The sequence below is a fragment of the Protopterus annectens genome, chromosome 3.part0 (genome assembly GCF_019279795.1).
Source record: "Protopterus annectens isolate FY-2018-M chromosome 3.part0, PAN1.0, whole genome shotgun sequence".
Taxonomy (NCBI): Eukaryota; Metazoa; Chordata; order Ceratodontiformes; family Protopteridae; genus Protopterus; species Protopterus annectens.
The window spans coordinates 1,927,642,000-1,927,665,144 of record NC_056731.1 but is presented as its reverse complement, the minus strand read 5'-3'; the positions used below and the strand labels follow the sequence as shown (position 1 = coordinate 1,927,665,144).

At 39.6% G+C, this 23,145-nt stretch overlaps 1 protein-coding gene across 1 annotated transcript in view; it reads right to left on the bottom strand.

Moving 5' to 3' along the window:
- Positions 1-21,778, bottom strand: part of LOC122797191 (unconventional myosin-Id-like) — a 2,023,191-nt gene extending 2,001,413 nt beyond the window's left edge. The window contains exon 1 of the mRNA XM_044066013.1: positions 21,592-21,778. Coding sequence (XP_043921948.1) covers positions 21,592-21,686 — 95 coding nt within the window. The 5' untranslated portion in view covers positions 21,687-21,778. The remainder of the gene's footprint in view (positions 1-21,591) is intronic.
- Between the last annotated feature and the right edge of the window lie 1,367 nt (positions 21,779-23,145).

Sequence of the window (23,145 nt, the reverse complement as noted above, 5' to 3'; positions counted from 1 at the left end):
AAGTACAGAAAATGCCCAGGAAATGTGATAAGTTTATGGAAAGACAGTAGTTTTTGGTTATTGTGTCATAATGACCAATTAGAAATGTAGTTATGTAGAATGATATTTAGGTCTGGACAAGCAGATGGATTCTGAATAATTTTATAGGTGGTAAGAAGCTGTGCATGTGTTAGTTGATGGGGTAGTTCTAACCAATTTAGTCTTTCTGGTGCTGTACAGTGATAGGTTCTGAAAGGGTTATTTGCTGAAAATTTAACAGCTTTGTTATAACATTGCTCAAGTTTTTATTTTTGTGATGCTTGAAGGTTAGAAAGGATGGGAGCACCATAAAGAAGTTTGGGGAGGAGATAAGTAGTGGCAAATGTAGCTTTAGTTTTGTCAGTGAGAAAGTTTTGGGCTCTATAAAGCATCCCTAGTTTTTGTTGAGTTTTCTTCTACCATTTTGTATATGCAGATTGAATTTAAGATTATCATTCACTGTCATCTCTAATAATTTACTATGACAAGTAATTTCATCGGTTGTATTATCAAGAGGAGGACTTTGAATTTTATTTTTTTTTTCATGAAAGAGGAATTTTGGGAAAAAAGTAAAAGTTTTTTATTTTATGTTGAGCATGAGTTGTGCATTACAAAGCCATGTTTCAGTTGTTGTTAAGAGTCACCAGTAATTTTTTTGGAAGTGTGCCACATTGTCAGATGAGCAAAGGAGTGTGGAGTCATCTGCATACTGTATTAGGCAGGCCGGTAGTGTGGATGCCTGGACGATGTTGGTGAGAATGTTAAAGTGGAGGGGACGAAGGATAGAGCCTTCTGGTACACCAATGGTGAGAAGGAGGTTTGAAGAGAGGGTGGTGAGCCATTTTATTGACTAATAGCTGTTGGATAGCTAGCTTTTGAACCAAAGAAGGGTAGGCTGACAGAGACCTAATGAGAACACTCAAAATAGAAATTTTCTGTGACAAACTGTGACAAACACTTTAGACAAGTCTAGAAATAAGGAGACATGATTGCCATTATCTCTAGCTTTATTGACAGTATCTATATATGTTAGAAGTGCAGCGTTAGTACTATGGGAAGGATGGAAGCCATGTTGTGTGGGGGACAGGAATACTTCCTGCAGCAGGTAGTTGTATTTTGGAGAGGGAGGATTAGAGGGTCTATATTACATTGCCAAAATGCAATTCCAGTAAACACCTATCCATTGACACCAAATCAGCAAAATAATTCACTGAATATAATAAGGGCAAAAACATAGTTGACCAACAACAGAACTTTGACCTTTTCTCCACTGCATTGCGATTTCGGAGTTGGTATATATAGTTAGGGGGACTGTGGGATGGTGAAGCCTCCCACTTAGATGGGTTTGATTTCACGTAGGTGTTCATAAGTTGTGCTGTGGGCAAGTATTTCCTTGCCCTTATTACATTCAGTGAATTATTTTTCTGATTTGATGTTGATGGATAGGTTTTGCTGGAATTGCATTTTGGCGATGTAATATAGAGTGTAGGGAGAAAGTATGTGTCAGAATTGGAGGTATGCTGAGAGGTATTATAGAGTCATGGTAGGATGAAAGATGGCCCAGCAGCAGGAGAAGGCTAGAGGATAAGCTGAGTAGCAGCATGATTAAATAAAGGGATCTGTATGTTATAGTTGGCAGGTAATTTCCAACGCAAGCAGGCATGGATTTGACTAGATGCTGTTAATACAGAGCAATGTTCTTCAAGTTAAATTTGCATACATTGTACAATGACAAAATTCTCAGTGAAAACGTTTGGGAGATGGCCCTTGTGGCAGAGCTTCAGCAGTATCTGGGTCAAATAAAGTAACCAGAGGCTATTGTACAAAGACAAAATTCTCAGTGAAAAGGTTTGGGAGTTGACCTTTGTGGCAGAGCTTCAGCAGTATCTGGGTCACATATAGTGACCAGCAGCTCTGCATTGTGTGGGAAGTTGATGAATGAGTGAAAGAGGACAGAATAGTGAGAAAGTAGAAAGGGTCATTGCCAAACTTAGGGAGCCTATAACAAGAAAAAATAACTAGAGATACTGTAGAGGTATTAGAGATGTCTCAGAAATGTTCTGAACATTTGTATAAACCAAAGAAATGTGGAAATCAACAAAAAGCACAAATGGAAATATTTATGGAAGACAAATATGCCAAAATTAGAGGTAGACGAGGCTAAACAATTAGCAGTTAAGATAGTAGGAGATTAAATAAAAATGTTGATATATAAATAACCAATCTGCAGTAACGTTTTCAGGAATAGATGGTGTTCACGTTGAGATTTAGAAGCTAGCAGGAAATAAAGTGATAAAGATCTCTAAGTCTTTGTTTAACAGTATTTTAAAAGAAGGGGAGCCACTAACATCCTGGAAAAAAGCTGTGATGGCTGTAATACCTAATGACGATAAAGACCCATCAGACTCAACTTCATATAAGCCTATTTCAATTTTACACCATGATTATAAAGTTTTTATGTCTATAATGGTTAAAAAATGGCAAAGGTGTTGCCAAAATTGCAGAAGGAAGGCAAACATTAGAAAACATTAATGGACCAATGATGATCCAGAGGGAAGCAGAATGTAAGAAAATACTGCTGTCGTTCGTGGGTCTTGATGGAGAGAAAGCATTCAGATAAGTATGCCTGGATTTTATGAGGGGGCAATGGAAGCATTTGCATTCCCTTATACAATAATAAGGTTTCTTAGGGGGATATATGAAGGATCAGAGGCAAAAAATCAGAGCCAGTCAGAGATGTCCTCTTTCTCCTTTGTTATTTGCATTATATTTACATCCATTGGCAAAGAAAATAAGGGACTCAGAAATTCAAGGTTATAATTGGTATGGTATTAAAGAAAAGTTGGCTTTATTTGCAGCCGATATTATTTTGTACCTGATAAAAAACAGAAAAGTACCAGTGTTGTTGAACATTCCGGGACAGTTTCATTTTTTGGACGATATAAAATTAATGAAGATAAAGTAAATGCTATACCTGTAAACTACGCACCCACACATGAAATGGTTCAGCAATGCTCACACTTTTGTGGTCATGATAAAACTAAGTGTTTAGTAGTATGTGCTAAAACTGATTGTGTTATGGCACTAAAGGATATGTGAGAAGAGGCTAAACAAAAGATAATACAAAAAGCATATACACTGTGACTGCTTTGAGGTTGCATGTTAAATCCTCTTCTGGCATCATCCTGTTCTCCTCTTGGACTTTAGCCACTGTTCTGTTCATAACATTACTTTCACAAAGCTGGTCTTTCTACATGTCCATTTCTTCCACGGTAATAGTACTATCACCCTTAACAATCTTCTTTGTCTTAACTAAATTCTCCTCTTCCACTAAAAACTGCCCTGACTTTTACTTCTACCCTTCCACTCTCTCTCCCCTACCCTATTTCCCTCATCTACCAAATTTCTCACATAGCTTTCTTCTCCTTTTACATATCTTTTAATTTCCCCAAGTCTTTTGGGGTTTTAGTACCATGATGGGAATGAACCCCATTCCTAAGCCAAGGTATGATTAAAGTTCATGAAATTAGTATTGTTTCAATCTTTGATGTCAGTCAGAAGTGCTCTTTGCAGCACCCGCAATGTACCCAGTAATGACTCCTGCAATTCGCATGGAGTTACATGTATCAGTAACATATCTAAATAAGATTGTAGATTCTTTTTTATAAGACCCGCTGCTCCTACTACTATTGGAAATGTCTGGGTATCTTTCTTCCACATTGCTCTCATTTCTGCCTGGAAATCCTGATATTTTATGACTCTGTGTCTCTCTGTACACAAGATGCTGTAGTCACCGGGTGTAGTGATTTCAATGATCAATGCTACTTTTGTCTTCTTTTCATGGGCCACTATATCTTGTTTTCTCGCATCTATCTTTTGAATTGTTGGTAATGGGTGATCCCATGTGATGTAGGCTTCATCATTTTCTATGGTGCTTTGTGGCTCATTTTTCCACTGTTTTTCAGCTACTTCAGTATTATAATGTTTGCACAATCCCCCAGTGCAAAAGTCTTGCCACAATATTATGCCTTTCAGTATATAGTCCTTCTGCCATTAGAATGTCACACCCAGCAACAAGGTTTACAACTGTTTCCAATTCTGTTTTACAAAACCTACATTTGTCTGTTTCTCCCACATATGCAATGGACTTTGTAAACCAACGTGTACGTAGTCCACTATTTTGGGTTGCCAATATTGACCTTTTATTTTTTGGTATGAGTTTGCCTCTACTTAATCATTCCTACTTTTGATCCTGATCAACATGATCTTGTTCCAGGAATTTCTTATACTTACAACTATAGTTATACATTTTCCACATTTTTTGCTTTCTCATCTGATCCTTAGTCTTATATTCTTTCTTTTGTTTCTTGACACATTCAGTTGCTGCCTGATTTTTTATCTACTTCTGGTTTAATTTCCATTCCTGCTTGACACCAATATGCTTCTGCTAGACTAACCAGGAAAGTTATCTTAGATTTATTCTCTTCATGTTTTAAAACTTTCACTATGTTTGGGTCTTGTGAGGTCAGCAGATATGTATGCATTTCCACGATTGCAGCTCTATACATGTAATCAGTTTCAAGAAGACCCATACCTCTATATAATCTTGGTATGCACTGATTTTTATAAATCATTTGATGACCATGAAGCATCCTTTTTGTTTTCCAGTCTAATCTATCCAACACCTTTTCGGCCCAGTCAATCACTCCAAAACTGTAAGCTAGGACAGGAAGAGCAAATTGGTTTATAGCTTGAACTTTTTTCCTAGATGTCAACACTGTTTTCAGGATTAATTTAAGTCTTCTAAAATATTCCTTACTGAGTTCTATTCACATTTGTTCATGTGTTATTGTTGATCATTCATCAGATCCCAAATATTTATACACTCCCTCTTGCTCAAGTTCTTTTATCACATTCTTGTCCCAAACTGTTGTTTTCTTGGTGCTGCAGCTTTCCTGCTTTAAAGGTTGCCTTTGCACATTTATCAGTACCAAATGACATTCTTATATCATCTGAACAAGTTTTGACACCTGGCAGTTGTGCTTTCAGCTACTCTTCTGATGAGCTATACAGTTTTAAATCATCGACAAAGAGAAGATGAAAAGTCTTTACACTTTATTGCTTTCTATGAGCCAAATTATAGCCATGGCATAATCTGTTAAGTAGACAGTTTAATGGGTTAAGGGCAAGACAGTATAGCAGAGGTGATAGGAAGTCACCCTGGAATATCCCCATTTGTAATTTTATCCCTGGAATAATAATTTGTCCTTTATCATGGCTTAATTGCAAAGTGATCTGCCACTGTTTCATGGTCACTGTAATGAAGTTGATCAGTGTAGGGTGTATCTTACACATTTATAAGCACTCTTTTATCCATGAATGTGATACTATCAAATGCTTTTTTGTAGTCAATCCATGCCATACTTACACTAAGGAATTATATATCCATAGAGAAAAATGCACAGAGCTTGTAGCTCCTACCAGAAGCAAGCATCATGGGAAATTGAAAAATAAACAACCCTGGTGGTCCACCTCCATAAATAAACTCTAAAACAAAAGAAATAAATTCCTCTGATTATACACTCAAGGCCAAACCCCCTCTTCTCAAGGATAATATCAGTCAGAAGCATTACTAAAAAACATTATCAGGTGCACTAAAGGAGCCCACTGATTTATGTCTGAGATAATTATAAAGCCTTCTTTAGCTATGTTAGAAAACAAGGAAACAATACCAGACATTTCTCTAAACGTACTCATAATGATGTCTCCTGTTCTGACCAAACAGGCATTTCCAAGATCCTTGCAAATAAATTTAGCACAAACATCACCTCCCCCCCCCACACACACACACACACTTCTATCCAAAGACTATAAATATCTCATTCCCTATCTCCCACAATTATCTTTAAAGATCATTTACTAAAAGTGCTAACCAAGACAAAAAATACTACCTCCATGGGACCTGGAAATATACCTGCTTGCTTAATTAAGAGTTAAACACATCCTTGCAGACCCACTTTTTAAACTGTTTCACCTAAGTTTAGTTGCTGGTTTTGCCCATGATGAGTAGCACATTGCACTGGTGCTGCCCTTTCATACAACTGGCCAGGGTAGTTATAGACATATCAGCTTTACAATCCTCATCTGCACAACAATGGAATGTACTATAACTGACCTCATAAACTACAATACTGACAATCTTACTGGGCTTGACCTCAATAGTTTGGCTTTGTAAAGGGTAGATCCCCTCCATTAAGCTTGGTAAACTTCTTTAAAATAGATGTGGAGGCTATAGATAGTGGCCATGTGATACATGCGGCATATCTTGACCTGGCAAAGGCCTTCCACACCATTCCCCATTCTGGCATCATACAGAAGATAAACGTTTTAAACATCAACCCAAATATGGTAAGATGGACAGAAAATTGGCTGAAAGACAGAACCCACATAATACCAGTTGAAGGGACCAGAGGTTTCCTTCAGGGATCAGTGCTGTGACCTCTGTTTTTTGGCATTTACTTCTCGGATACCTAAGCAGAGAACCAAGACCCCTGGCTAAAAAAGTTGTTGTTAAGTTACCCTGTTATGCCCAAACCTTCCAGAATGAAGTTTCCCTAGTAAACTCTTGATGTACTAAAAATGGTCTCAAACTAAATGCTAAAAAGTAAATATTAGCACTTTTGGCAGACCACCACCTCCACCTTCTTACTCTAAAGACAACTACATCACTACAATATAAAAATGTAGTCAGTGACCTAAGAATACAAGTTGAAAACTCCCAATCTTATTTCCATCATGTGACTATGCATTTTATGAAATCCTTTTATTTAGCACAGTTAGTTGCAAACAGAATATTATGAAGATCTAAAGAGGTAATCATTCCTTTATACACAGCATTTGCAGATCATTTATTAAGTAATGCTTTCCTTTTGGGATGTATCTTACTAAACATATCCAGCAATTAGAAAAATCCCATAGGTTTCTAACCAAAAAGATCACAGGCCTAAAGTTTCTGAATTATCAAGACAGCCTGGTAGCTCTATCCTCTGGGAGGAGATCTCTGTCCTGCATACCATGCTATTACAGACCTGGTTGTCATGGACTGTCTGTATCTTCACAAGTCCAATTTTCCAGCATTTCCAGAACCAGGGACCTAAATAATCACCATCAGATAAACAGAACATGTTGGAGGGACAGGTTTTTAGCCCAGCACCTCCTAAACCTCTGCAATAAACTTCCCATTCAGGTTAAGAAGTACAATTCCCTATCTTCCTTTAAACATAATCTAGATGTCTGGGTGGATATCCACATATTTACTCTAAGATTAACTAGTATGGTCCTCATGTGGAAAGGAGGTGGAGCCTGAGGGAAGGTACTAGCAAGGCATAAATGGTCATAAGACTCAATGGCCTTGGGATATCTATGAATGCATGAATCTGACAGTCATTCCGTCGTTCATCCACTATACTAATTTTTACTTTACTTACTAAACTCCAGTGAGGCACAGTGTCTGAAAATTTAATGAAGGCCTATAAACCAAATCCATGAAACTTAATCTGTATCCCCTCTGGAACCTAAACAAGTTATAGACATTATTTAATACATGGGCTGTGTCTGCAAATGGTCTATAGTGATCAATGTACTACCCTGCTAAATAAACTAAATTAATTAATTTAGACTGGCAAGATTATGCATGAAGTCATACTAATGCCATCTGCAAGAGCAAAAAAGGAAAAAGTTGGGAACCAAGAAGTGTGCAGGAAGATTGATGCAGTACAGGCTGGAGGAAGGTGGACAGAGGGAGTTGATTAAGGTGTTTAGGGTGGGAGTAAGGGGTTTGGCTCAGGAAGTTTTAAAATGACAAAGGATATGGGAAATGCAGGGAGAGCAAGATATGGCACTGGTTTGGTTAGCCAAGCATGAACATCAGACAGGTATTGGGGAGGAAAGAGCAACAATAAGGTAACAAACTAGAGGACAGTGCATGTAAGAATGGGCAGGAATAAGCAGATGGAAAGGAAAAAGAAGAAGAAGGGGGAACAGACAATTAGGAAAGAAGTGACAAAGAAAAGTGACAGTCAGTGATTAAGAATGATGAAAGGAGACAAAGCCCAAGGTAACAATGTTGAAGACAACATCATAGACAATCAGAAGAAAAGTGGACATTGGCAAAATTCATACAAATGGGAAAGAGGAGAAAGACAGAGAGAGAGTCAAACAGTACAAATGGTACGAAGAAATGGTGGCATGTGGCATCAGTGGTATTTAAGTACAACTTAAGAGCAGGAGACAGCTACATATAGCCTAGGAGGATTGAGGGACAATGGCAGAGGGAGTCTACCCTGAGAATATCATGAAGGGAGTAAGACTGGTGGTACAGAGGGAAAAGGGCCAGGAAAGTGGTGCTCATTATGGGAACAGAGCATAGGTTCATAGGTTCACAGGTGATTACTAGACTAATGGCATAAGAGCCTTTACAAGCTTAGCCAGTAATACCAAAGATATGACAATATTATATCTTAATTCTCCAGATATGGGATGGAGTAGTATCAGGGTAGTGGGTCTTTTGATACTGGAGCCCTGAGTCATTTTAGAATGCTTCTGTCCATAAGGGACATGGACAGTACCCTAGGAGTGAATTCACAATTCCCCATCCATTTACTCAAATTCTTTTGAACAGCGTGAGGGACGGGCTTTGTTTTATGAAGATGGAAGTTTATTCCATGGACAAGGTAGCCTTTGGGATACACATCTGTCTCTCCAGCAAGTTCTATTAGATCCACAAATAAGGTTCAGGGTCATGGGACACATTACCCTTGCATAATGTTTTTGTGTGAATATGTAACATTTTCATTTGGGCTGGATCAGAGAATGCTTTGTAGGTCTGGCACAAGTCCCCTCTCAATAAACGATATGAGATGGGGGAAAGAGTCAGTAGGGCTTTTAGTCGGACTGCATAAGACATGTGTCTTACACTTTGTATTTTTTTAGTGAGAAACCTCTGGGAGCACTCCAACTGATCTAAGTACCTGGGAGCATTGTACTCAGTTATGGGGCTAATGAGGGCTGAGTATAATGGCACTATGACTTCCTTTGATCTTGATGCCATGACTTGACTTATACGTTGTGCCACAGAAGGATTTCCTCAGTACTGTAGCTACCCGGTGGTCAAAGCTTAGGTTACTATCCATCTGTATTCCTAGATCCATGACCACTGGGTCTACTTTTAGAGGTGTGCTATCAATATTATAATTTGGAGGGATATCTGATTTACTGAAACGTATGGTTATGCATTTTTTAGGATTTAGTCTCAGACCATGGTTTTGGCACCAGTTATTTGTCATTTGTAGGCCTATTTGTAAGATGACAGCACCATTTGAGTATTCTTGGATTGCTCCCAGCTTACAGTTGTCAGTGAACTTGGTGAGCCAGAGGCTCCCAACATTGGCCTTCACTTCAGAGAAGTATATACCAAACAGGAGAGGTCCCAACACTGAGCCCTGTGGGACACCTCTAGTATCCCGTTTCTTATCGGAAGTGGATTCACCTATCCGGACAACATGTCTCCTGTCAGTGAGCCAGTTGGCTAGCCATCTGATGATGTAGGGGTTTAGGGGTTTATGCCTAACTCTGTAAGTTTATGATCCCTGAGTGGGGGATTGTGTCAAAAGCTTTGGCCAGGTCTATATGTGTGATGTGTACTGCTTACCCTTATCCATGGCCCTGGTGACTTTCTCAAAGAAGTCCACCAGATTTAGCAGGCAATACCTCCCTTTGACAGAGCCAAATTGGGTTTGGTCCAGTTTTATGAGAGTTCCTATGTCATTATTGATCAGATACATGATAATTCTCTCCATGGCCTTGTAGATGAGACTGGTCAAGCGTATGTGTCTGCAGTTCCCTGAGTCAGTTTATGGGCCTCTCCTTATGCAGAGGGATGACTGTTGCAGTCCTCCATTCCTCTGGGACATAGCCCATTTGGAGGATATGATTAAGGAGTGTTTCTAGTGGTCCTGATAGATTCTGTTTTAAGTTATTTAAGAAGCATCTTGGTATGTTGTCAGGACCCATGCAGGCTGAGATTCTGGCTTTAGTGAGAGCAGCAAGGACCTGTTCCCTCATAATGATTGGTGGGGGGATGGTTGCAGGTGTTTCTTTGGGTGTAGTAGGACGGAATGCGGATAGATGTTTGAACTAAACTTGTCAACCAATAGGTTTGCTATAGTTTCAGGCAGGTTGTAACTGTTGCCATTCAAGATTAACTTGGCACATTGCTGAGCATTTCTATTGCGGTTACGAACATAATTAAAAAAAGCCTTGTGGTTAACTTTCAGCTGGGAGGCTATCTTCGCCTAATAGTTTGCTTTGGCAGATTTGACCCACTCTCTATTTTGTTTGTTTAGACTGGTGATTGTCGTTTTGCACTGATTTGTCTATTTCTGCTTGGCTTTGAAGAGGATTTTTTTCTTTTTGTTGAGTAGCCTATTTATGCTAAGGGTCCACCAGGGTGGTTTATTTTTGCCAGTAATCATAGGTTTGACTCAGACAGGTACTGCCTCCTCTATGCAGCTATAAATGTGGTTGTACAGTGCTTTTGTGTACAGCTCAGAGTAGGCTTTAGTGTCATCTGGGTTCGGAGGGGCTTGGAAGTTTAATAAGCTGTCACTTAGTTTGAGGTAATTGGCCTTAGTAAAGTTCTTAACAGGTTTGGAGTTTCATGGGGGTTCTAAGTTAGTTTTAATTCTAAAGCAGATAATTTTGAGGTCAGCTCTTACCACGGAGGAGTTAATGCATGGGAGGGAGCAGCATCCCCCCCATGTTCTTGAGTAGGTCTAGGATATTTGTATCTTTTGTTGGGGAGCTAACTAGTTGCTCCAGGGTATTTGCATTGACAAAGTCCAAAAACCTCTGAGCAAGTGAATTATGGGTCATATAAGTCTCCCAGTTTATGGAGGGGTAGTTGAATTCACCCATAAGTATGGTGTTAGGCTGAATGTTAAGAGATTCCAGTAGGTTTAGGTAGGAGGTATGGTTTTCCAGACTTATGTTACAGGACCTATAGCTAGCAAGGATATGATAGGAGGTCACACCTATGGTTAGTTGGGCATGGAGTAGTTCAAGTGAGTCATGTTGTTGGACCAGTCTAACAGTATACTTGTCCTTTACGAACACTGAGACACCTCCTCCTTTTGTTTTATTCTGAGTTGAGGGGGATTGAAATGCATGAAAGGCATTGTAGCCTTTGATAGCTGGGTGCTTTGTATTGTTCTGAATCATGTTTCTGTGACTGCACATATGTCTGCATTCTCCAGAATTAGGTGTGCTTCAAGGGAGTGCTCTTTTTTATTTAACCCCCTACCATTAAGCAGCAGTACCTTTAAGTAGTACTGACTGATTTTTGTTATGCTGGAGGTTTTAACAACTTGGCACAGCCTAAAAAAGGCACCAAAGGGATAGATAAAGTTTTGCCAATATCTGGAAGCCAAGTGGTGACAATTGCAAACCACCTCTGGCAAAGCATTATGGTTCATCAAGCATGGATCCCCAGGCTGACAGATATTGGATCCCCTTGTTGTGACACCAGAAACTAAGCCAATTGTTGAAATCAATCATTTTTTGCTGGTACTGTGGCACCATCATAGGTGAAGTTAGGATGCTACTCAAGTCTAGATTCATACCCACCTGGGACACATACTCAGAGAATGCTATCGTGCCTCTCTTTATATAGTCCAGTGAGGTACATTTTAGGTCATTTAAGCCCACATGGACTACTACTGTGTTATACTGGTACTTGTGGCTTAAATACCTACGTGCATGCATGATCTGTCGAATCCTGCCTCCAGACAGACAGCTCACTGTGATCTTTTCCTTGTTTAGCCTGGTAAAGGAGACATCAATATGTCTTACAATGGAATCTCCAATAACTAGAATGTTTGGTTGTGTAGTGTATTGCCTTATGGGCTTTAAAGTGGGGCTACTATGATTTTCAGATTTATGTGTTTTGTGAGGTGCTGTCTTTTTTCAGTGTGCACAGGATCACTGAGAGATGCTTTTAGGAGGTTTGGAGGTTTAGGTAGATTATACATGAGTAGCTCTGTATATGTGGGTCTCTGTGTTTGTTCCTTACTGTCAGTAGCAAGTGTTTTGGGCATAACACTGACAACCTGGTTTGCATTTTTCGTGTGTGTATGTGAGAGCTTTGCCTCCAATTATATCATATTTCTATATCTCTCACACAATGTGTTAGTCTGTTCTAAAATTAAATGGCTGTCATTGAACATGAGGCAGCTACTTCATTGCTTTGGGATGCCCATATCCACCAGGCCAGAAATAGAGATGACAGAGAAGTGCCTATCCATTATACCAGATCCTTAATAGATGGGAAGAAGTAGGGGAGAGTCATTTTAAGGTCAAAGTGAGAGTGTTTAGTAGTATACTATTAGATGATTTGCAGTGGTATTGTCCTCTGCACAAACTGGCAGCTCTTTGGGCAGCTGTGAACAGTGGAAGACTATGGAGAGCATTTCCTATGGAGAATTTTAAACTGGAGAGGTTTGCTTATATACAAGGCACAGGATTGCACAAATGCTAGGCTTTTATACCAGCAGAATGAAATATTTTTACACAGTTAAACCCTCAGGCCAATCAGATAAAGGTTTCCACCAGCAGTTTGCAACTTGGATGGGTTGAATTCAGTTCTCTGCTCCCACCAGATTGCAAAAGAACCATCTTAATGTAAAACAAAATGGTTTTGAGCTCAAATGCAGTAAAATATTCGTTACAAAAAAGTAAGAATCCCTGCCATATCACGAATCCTGGAAATACATTCACTAACCCTGAGAAATGTTCACAAAATACAGAAAGAAAGTGCACAACATACGAAAACTTGAACACAGAAAACCTTTGCAAAATTCGGAAATATTTTGGCAGATTCAGAAGAACTCTGGCAAACTCAGAACAGCTTTTGCAGTATCACAGGAGGTTAGGAAATATCAGAATACTGCTGAAAGAACCTAAGAGCAGTACAGTAACAAACAGATGGAGTTTTTTTAAGAAGTGCAGGCTGAAATATGGTGATAAATTCAACAAAATCAATAAATGCAACACAGAAGTGTTAAATAGCACTTAGACAGTTAGGGCAACTGAAACAATATGTATTTCAGCAGAGGAAGGATCAACAGGAGGAAACAGACACAGAGGAGAGGAGAGGATGGAAGACGAGGAGGATGCAAAGGGAATAAGATGAGAAGATACGAGGAGTAGATGACAGCAGTGGGGGTGGACTGGAGTAAGGGTACAGAACTAATAGTTAAGGGATCAGGAGTAGATGACAGCAGTGGGGATGGACTGGAGTAAGGGTACAGAACTAATAGTTGAGGGATCAGGAGTAGACGACAACAGTGGGGATGGACTGGAGTAAGGGTACAGAACTAATAGTTGAGGGATCAGGAGTAGACAACAACAGTGGGGATGGATTGGAGTAAGGGTACAGAACTGATAGTTAAGGGATCAGGAGTAGATGACAGCAGTGGGGATGGACTGGAGTAAGGGTACAGAACTAATAGTTGAGAGATCAGGAGTAGACGACAACAGTGGGGATGGACTGGAGTAAGGGTACAGAACTAATAGTTGAGGGATCAGGAGTAGACAACAACAGTGGGGATGGATTGGAGTAAGGGTACAGAACTAATAGTTGAGGGATCAGGAGTAGACAACAACAGTGGGGATGGACTGCAGTAAGGGTACAGCACTAATAGTTGAGGGATCAGGAGTAGACAACAACAGTGGGGATGGATTGGAGTAAGGGTACAGAACTGATAGTTAAGGGATCAGGAGTAGATGACAGCAGTGGGGATGGACTGGAGTAAGGGTACAGAACTAATAGTTGAGAGATCAGGAGTAGACGACAACAGTGGGGATGGATTGGAGTAAGGGTACAGAACTAATAGTTGAGAGATCAGGAGTAGATGACAACAGTGGGGATGGATTGGAGTAAGGGTACAGAACTAATAGTTGAGGGATCAGGAGTAGATGACAACAGTGGGGATGGATTGGAGTAAGGGTACAAAACTAATAGTTGAGGGATCAGGAGTAGACGACAACAGTGGGGATGGATTGGAGTAAGGGTACAGAACTAATAGTTGAGGGATCAGGAGTAGACGACAACAGTGGGGATGGATTGGAGTAAGGGTACAGAACTAATAGTTGAGGGATCAGGAGTAGACGACAGCAGTGGGGATGGACTTGAGTAAGGGTACAGAACTAATATTTGAGAGATCAGTAGACAACAACAGTGGGGATGGATTGGAGTAAGGGTACATAGTTGAGGGATCAAGCTGTGAGGCAGTAAATTATGATCATCAGGGCTGTTAGGTGTATGATCCATGCAGCGTACAGGAAACACTGAGTTACCATCTCCAGGACAGACTGATTACTCATTAATGTGAAGGCCATTCTGCTGACATCTACACTTATTTTCAAACTGCACAAAGTAGGATATGGTCCATTTTCATTCAGAAATCTGAAAATGCATATCGGACTCAGCAAGTTAACACAGTCTCTTAGTATACACTTGAAATATTTTTATATGTATCAACATGTATTTCAGAGACAGTTTTATCTATGGGACACAGGGATGGGAGGGTGGTCTAATGGTTAAGGTGTTTGCCTTACAAACACAAGGTGCAGGGTTTGAGTCTCACAAGGGATAATTGGCTAGGCTTACAATGGCTCGCAAGGGCAATTAGCTTAGTACTAACCTATGAACCTATATAGCATTCTCTTTCAGCACATTAGAGCTACATCAATCTTACTGGAGTTTACTAGAAAGATTAAAGACTTCCTTACCACTGAAGCTGCATACAACTGCCAAGTGGACATAATTAGAAGATTCCCTTTAGCCACATTATCATGTGACCAGCTGAGGTTATCTGTTATAATTACTTCTATTATTTTATAGACTTTTTTGATAACATAGCTCAACCATCCTGAGGTTGTCCCACTTGTCTGCATGTGTATTAGATCATTATTACTTTTACTTTAAGTTTTGTAGATATTCAGCAGTGGCAGCAGACACGTAAACTGTAACTTGACATAAGCTTACTGTAGCTTTTATTTCTAATGTATTATATAAGCAAATGTTTACATTATTCTGCTATTACTGAAACTAGGATATGGCTGAAAGGGTTCATGGGTCAGTCCAAGTGCCTGCTCAGTGCTATGCTATGCTGTTCTGCATGGAGCAATTAGACATAAATTCTAAATGCCTATGTACTCTACACTAATGCCAGGAAGATGGGAGGTTTATAAGCCAAGCATGTACACCCTTCAAGTGTTAGGATGGAGCAACAGGATATAAGGGACTTATGATTTATTTGCTCCTTGCAGAAAATACCCATAAATCTTATATGCTGACTTTGTGTGTTTGATACTACCCACATTATTCAGGTTTTGTATAACCAGCAAAGCAAGAATGTTAGTATGTTTAGATGCTTGTGAAAACTGTTTTTATTAAGAAACCAAAACAAAATGTAAAATATATACTATAATGCATGGTATATAACTAATAAAATATTGATTTTTAGTGATCATTTAAAAATATGTGTAACATGATAAATTGACTTCTAACATGTCAATTTTGAAATACTTTGTGCCTGAATTGTGTCACAACAATGAGCTTTATAAAGGATTTCTGATGATTTGCACTAATATAAACTCAAAGTGCACTGAGAACTGAGAAGACTGTGCTGGGTACAACCTAGTGCCAAGGAAATGAAAGAGATGGGTACAGGCCAATCAACAGAGGCACCATAGCACAAGATATATGTGTTCAGCACATGCCCACATAAACAGACCACAAATGTATACGCACACTGAACCAAGAGAATAAGAAAAAAAACTGGATCTGTCCAACACACACACACACACACACACACACACACACACACACACACACACACACACACACACACACACACACACACACACACACACACACACACACACACACACACACACACACACACACACACACACAATCCCTTCAATGTCTAAGGCCTACCAATCCTTACTTCCCTTTTATCTCCTTCATTGTATATACTAAATGTGTGCCATGGTGCTCTGGAGCCCTTCTCCTCTCCTGGTTCCCCCTGTGCTGTTTATTCTGTGTAAAAAGTGAATACCCTGACCATGGACTAGGGGTCCCTCATCAGAAAATTCATAAGTCATCAGAAATATACCAATCCAGTGTAGAGCTGCTACCACCCAAATAACAATGCTGTCTGCCACCTCCATTCTTACACCAGCCTACATCACTGTCACTGCTGACATCATCTGCAGCACCAACTGACCAAATGCTAAGTAACTATATGCATTTACTGTGCACCATCTCTTCCAGCTTTAGTTGGTAGCTGGCTGTGGAGGAACAGGTGCGGCAGCGTCAAACAGCATACCTGTCTACATTAAGTGTCATATTGGGGTGGTTTCTACTAGCCTTACATGATTTGAGATACTACAGCTCTATGCAGATAAAATAGAGACACTGAAACAAAATGTGTGAAGTAAGAAGGCATTTAGAATTTATGTCTAACTGCTCTATGCAGAACAGGACAGCATAGCATTGAGCAGGCACTTGGACTAACCCATGAACCCTTTTCAGCCATATCCTAGTTTCAGTAATAACAGAATGCTGTAAACATCATTCATACAATAAATGAGACTGGAGCAATCTGTGCAAGGAAAGGGGCAATAGGCCACAGAGTCATCTATTTAAGACTATCTAAAACACATGCACAAGCAAATGTGATCCTAGTGAACTGGAATGACAGAATGCATTAGAAAAGCACTTAAAAATGTATACCTTATTTAACAGGAATGAAGAGATTAGTGTCAAAAGAGGGGTGCACTTCTCTGCAGCGTGCATAAAAACATGCAGTAAATGGGGTCAGTGCATCTTAGAGTTATTAGATGTGTGTGTAAGTGTGTATGTGGGTGCGTGTGTGCACATGTACAGTATGTATGCATGAATGTCAGTATATGTGTGTGTGCATGTGCACTTATGTATGTATGTATCTGAGTGTGTGTGTGTGTGTGTGTGTGTGTGTGTGTGTGTGTGTGTGTGCATGTGCACTTATGTACTGTATGTATCTGAGTGTGTGTGTGTGTGTCTGTGTGTGTGCGAGCATGCATGTACAGCATGTATGCATGAATGTGAGTGTGTGTGTGCATGTGCACTTATGTATGTATGTATCTGAGTGTGTGTGTCTGTGTGTGTGCGAGCATGCATGTACAGCATGTATGCATGAATGTGAGTGTGTGTGTGCATGTGCACTTATGTATGTATGTATCTGAGTGTGTGTGTCTGTGTGTGTGCGAGCATGCATGTACAGCATGTATGCATGAATGTGAGTGCGTGTATGTGTGTGTGCATGTGCACTTATGCACTGTATGTATGCATGTATGTGAGTGTGTGTGTCTGAACATGTATGCATGTATGTGAGTGTATGTGCACATGAGTGTGTATGTGTGTGTAATGGAAATTGAAATGGATGCACGAACAGTTCATCACCATATCATTATTACATAATGTGTGGTTTGGGGGATGTTTCTACATCAACCACTCCTTAACACAGCTGACTATTATAATGTCACCAGCTTAACAGATACTATATTTTAATAAGAATGATTCAACACAAATCATCCTTTTAAGGACTAAGTATAGGTTCATAAGTATATACTAGTCTAATGACCACCAGGATCTTTATAAGCCTAGACATGCAACCCATCCCAATTACATCCCCTTGTAACGTGCATCGTAACTGGAGGTATATTTGTTAGGGGGTTGCTAAAAAGTTATGTGGGAGGTATGCTAGGGAATGCTTACTATCAGCCTCTGTCTATAAGAGCCATGGGGGCCAGCCTGAGGATGTATTTATGATTACCCATCCAATGTTAGCTAGGGAATCTTAACTGTCAGCTTCTGTCTATAAGAGCCATGGGGGCCAGCCTGGGGATGAATTTATGATTACCCATCCAATGTTAGCTAGGGAATCTTAACTGTCAGCTTCTGTCTATGAGAGACATGGGGCCAGCCTGGGGATGAATTTATGATTACCCATCCAATGTTAGCTAGGGAATCTTAACTGTCAGCTTCTGTCTATGAGAGACATGGGGCCAGCCTGGGAATGAATTTGCGATTTCTCATCCAATGGTCAGGAGTATGTCTGACTAGGGTTACGGATTGACTCTGCTTCACATGGATGTAGAGCCTATACCAGAACATGGGGATCCTTTGAGTCACATATCTGTCTTGCCAGCATGTTTTATTTTGCAAGCACAAATCCCTGGAACTAGTGTTTCTGATGCTACTCATTTTGGGGATGTGCAAAACCTCCATCAGGGGTGGATCTAAGGATGCTTTATATGCCAAACACAGACCACCTATCAACAACCTACAGGAGACTGGGTATAGAGACAGGGCCATACCTCTCTACTGTCCAGATTTTCGCAGAATATCCAGATTTTTATCTCATGTTTTTGGTCTCTTCCTCATAAAATTTGTGATTTTATGGCAAATCACCGAGATGATCTGGTGATTGAAGTAAGTAAATAATGGCAAACATTTGAGTTGCAGACTTCAAATCTTTCAGAAAAATGCACAGTAACAGAAATCCTGTTATTCTAGTAGCTTTCTAAGTTTATAAAAGCAATATTTATGATTTGTCCATATTTTTGGGCCTTTGTCCCCCCATTTTGTCAGGCTTTTTCCAGATTTCTCAAACTAAGAGGTTGAGAGGTATGGGCAGGGCTCTAAGGTGAGTTAATACCCTGGGTGTTCCAATGGTTGCACATGTAGTTGGTCAAGTACATGCTGAAGGGGGCACTGTACTCAATGTTGGGTTTGATAATGAATAAGTAGAGTGGTCCTACAACTTCCCTGGACCTGGATGCAATGCTCTTCTTATAAGCTGGATGACATACAATGATTTTCTTACTACCTTGGTGACGTGTTGGTCAAGAGCCAGACTACTGTACATATGTTCTCAGATCTCTAACATCTATTGTCTTATCAATGGAGTAATTTGCCTGAGTAAACATTTTCCCAAAAGGCACTATAAAGAACTTCTTTGCACAGAGTTTTAATACATGGCTTTGACACCAGTCACTTGTCTGTGTTAGACCCATTTGCAGGATGTTAGTGTCAAGGAGAGAATCTGTGATAGCTCCCAATTTGCAGTCATCTGTGAACTTGGTGAGCCTGAGGCCCTTCACATTAGCCTTGACCTCTGAAAGTAGATGCCAAACAGGAGTGGGGACAGCATGGAGCCTTGTGGTACTCCACTGGTGATCTGCATCTTGATGGAGGTGGTCTCACAAATCCTGACTTCATTGAGACTTTGTTTTAGCCTTTGTGAGTGCCACTATGACTTGGTCCCTGATGATATTTGGGGGGGTATGCTGGTTGGGATTCCACTAGGGGTCACAGAAGGGAGTGGAAGGTAAAGTATGAGCTGAATTTGTTGGCCAGCAGATTTGTTATATCACTCTGCTCAGTGAAGGTGGTACCTCTACTACCAGTTCTGCATACTATTCTATGTTACCTGTGAGGTCTTTGTCATAGTTGTAGAAGGCTTTGTTGTTGTCTTTAGCCTGAAAAACTATCTTAACTTTGTAACTGGCATTACTGGATTTAATTAGTTCTGTCAGTTTCCTGTTTCATATTATTAGTGAGCTTTTGTCATTATGAGCGTTGCTTTTTCTAACGTTGGCTATGACTTTTTTTGTTTGTTATATAGTCTGTTAAGATTAGTATTCTACCAGTGTGGATTGTTTTGGCGGTTTGTTTTGGGCTTACCTCTGGTAGGTACAGCAGCCTGCTTGCAGCAATTTACATGTTTGTACAGTGTTTCTATGAATAGTTCTGCATAGGCTGTTATGTACTCTGGGTTAGGTGGTGCACTGAATTTTGACTGACTGTTACTTAGAATGTAGTTTGCTTTAGAATAGTTTCTAAGTGTAACAGGTTTTGCTGGGTTTTCCAAGTTGATTTTTATTTCGAATGAGACCTCACCAGTGAAGGTGTGCCACAGGGAGGCAGCACTCTTACATTTTGGTGAGAACAAGGTCCAGTATGTTTGAACTGATTAAGGGCATTTGTGTTAAAAAAGTCCTAGAAAGACTGTGATTTCAAGTTGGAGGCAGTGTATGTTTCTTTGAATGATCCTAGAATAAATTAAGGACATATGGGTCAAAGTTTCCAACCCAGTGAGGATGGAAGGATGGAGAGCAAAGTGTCCTTTGGAATATTTTATATTTGTTTCTTCACTGAACATTTCTGACAAAAATAGCAGATAAAAATTCTCGGACTTTGTGGTTGTCAGAAGTGTAACTTACTTGCATGCTTACAGCCATATTTGATCAGGCTGTGGATAAATATCACATCAGGCAGTGGTCTAAATGGGTACCATGATATACTCTGAGATATATAGCATGCTGTCATGTGCCATGGTCAGAGGGAGTACTGGTATTGTGTAATAATGGACAAAAGGTCAACTTTCATTCAGAGACAAGGAGTTGTGTTCCTTATGTCCAGAGAAAAAGTGTTAAGTATGGATCTAAATGGCACTGCACAGGAGAACAATCTTTATAAACCTATATACAGTTGTGCAGTATTTGTAACATCATCCCAACAACAGACATCTTTGAGAAACAGAAGATGAACACAATCAGGTACAATGCCATTTTAAGGGCCTGCTGTCACTTACCAGCCTTATACACAAGATGCTCAGGACAAGTGAATATGATATTCTTTGGGCCATCTGGATGTGTGTGTGTGTGTGTGTGTGTGTGTGTGTGTGTGTGTGTGTGTGTGTGTGTGTGTGTGTGTGTGTGTGTGTGTGTGTGTGCGCGCGCGTGTGCACGCGCTCATGTGCAGGCATGTGTGAGGGCATGTGTTTGATAATTTAAATGGATGGATGAACACTTCATTATAATATCTTTATTGCAGATGGTACTATGTCCTTACTCATATGCTCCATTTCTAAATGGCTTTTTGTATATGATTTTCCTAATTTGTCTAATTATGGTTTCTTCTATGGCATGCTAAAAGAGTATTGTGTTGTAAATGACATCTTTTTTTTATTCTATACAGCTGTGTGACAAAGAGTTTTAGAATGATCATACACTTCCGCACGGTGACCCACTGAGTCACTGACTGTGGCTGAATATATTTAACTGTCAGTTAGAATTTCCTATTTCTTCACAAACCAACTCACTGCATTCTCTGAGGCACTGTGTTTGCATATGTATAATATAACTGGATGCACACACAATTGGACACACCACCACCACCACTAACAACAAAATCTTTAGAACCCTCTTCAATATCATAAACTCAGTCCAGAAGCTGTCTATTGGAATGGATGTGAAAAGATAGCATACTCCTTTAGTCAGAGAACTGTACTAGTATATGCTGTAACAGACTGACAGAACTTGCCTAATAGTTCATCTCTTCCTGTTCACTTTGTCACATTTTGTCTCAACTATGAAACTGCTGTTTGCAGTATAAGTGCTTACCTCAGTTTCAAATTGTTCATGAAATCTTCCATGGTTATGGAATCCAAAAGGACAAAATCAGCCTTGCCAAACTCCAGACTTTCTTGCTCAGCCATTTCTGCCAAAATAGTTTAAAGAATTAATCCAAAATGTTTTCAAAGTGCAAGCTCAAGGAGGTAGAGAATGCCTGCTTTTGCTGCTGTATAGTTTGAACAGGATGAATGAAACACTTAAATAATTTCATAGGGCAGCGTCTGATTACATGGTCACATGCGGTTGGGGCGGAGACAACGAAGTGCACAGACTCTGGGCAAGGGCTTTCCTGAAACAGAAACTTGTGGTGAGTTCTCCAATAGCTCTACATGTTACAGGCATCCAAGTGGGCGCATTTACCTCAGAGTACTAGCAACAAACAAAGATATGTTGTGAGCTGCATCTGCAGATACTTTTAAATATGGTTTGCAGTGTTCATATATCCTCATTCTATCGGTCTTAAAATAATTTTACACTGCCTTATTTCCTTTTATTTACTATATGTTATCTTATAATCTGAAAGTGACTATCTAACCTCTGAAGTTTGTCCCTTATTCACTGGGTTAATTAATTTGTTTACCTACTTTATTTATTTATTTATTTTTTATTTATTTGATTGATAACCAGATAGGTAGGCTGGTAAGAAGACACTACTCAGCCATAGCTCAGGTGAAAAGACAACAGACCTTGCATGCAAGAAGGCACATTAGTTGCAGCGTGTTATTAAAATCAGTTTACATTAGTACTCTGAAAGAGCAAATATGGTGATTTACTATGAACACAGAGGAAAAGCTAAATAAGACTGTTGGCTGAGCTGTAGAATATTGAATTCATTACAGTCTGAAAGCAAGTAACACTTAATACATGAATTAAATGCAAATGTATATTGTGTAAATAATAATATACAAGTATGCTCCAGCAGGTGTTTATGTAAATAAATAAATAAATAAATAAAATAAATCAATACTAATTTACAAGTATGTTCCAGCAGGTGTGTAGTTATGCCACAAATGCTAGCACTTCACTATCAGAGTTCAATAAGAAGATGGGAAATCTTTGCAGGCAATGAATGAATGAAAACGTAATGGCGTGAGGGGATAAGGATCTTGGATTAGATGGTCAAGGAAAGAGGGTAAGGGTAGAGGGAGGTTGGTTGATTGAACAGAGAATTGATATAAAAAAAACTATATAGAATTGTTTAACTTCAAAAAAAAGATGCACTGGACTTGTGAGTTCATTTATGTAGCTAAAGTTTGCTTAAACAAGTCATATCCCAAGGTGAGGAGCTCATTCCAGAAAGGAGGTTCTGGCATTCAAAAGATCCCATCCCCTAAGTTTAAGTTATAATAAGTTTTTTTGGACACTTTTATGATAAGATAACCCCATGATTATACAATTATCTGTCTATTGGTATGTCTATCTATGTAATCCATCTTAGGCTGTCTTGACCAGGAAGTCAATAGGCTAGGACCAGTACATCTGCTTCCTCCTAACCGCCCCACTGTAAACTGACTTGCTTACCCCACATATCAAGATCACCAA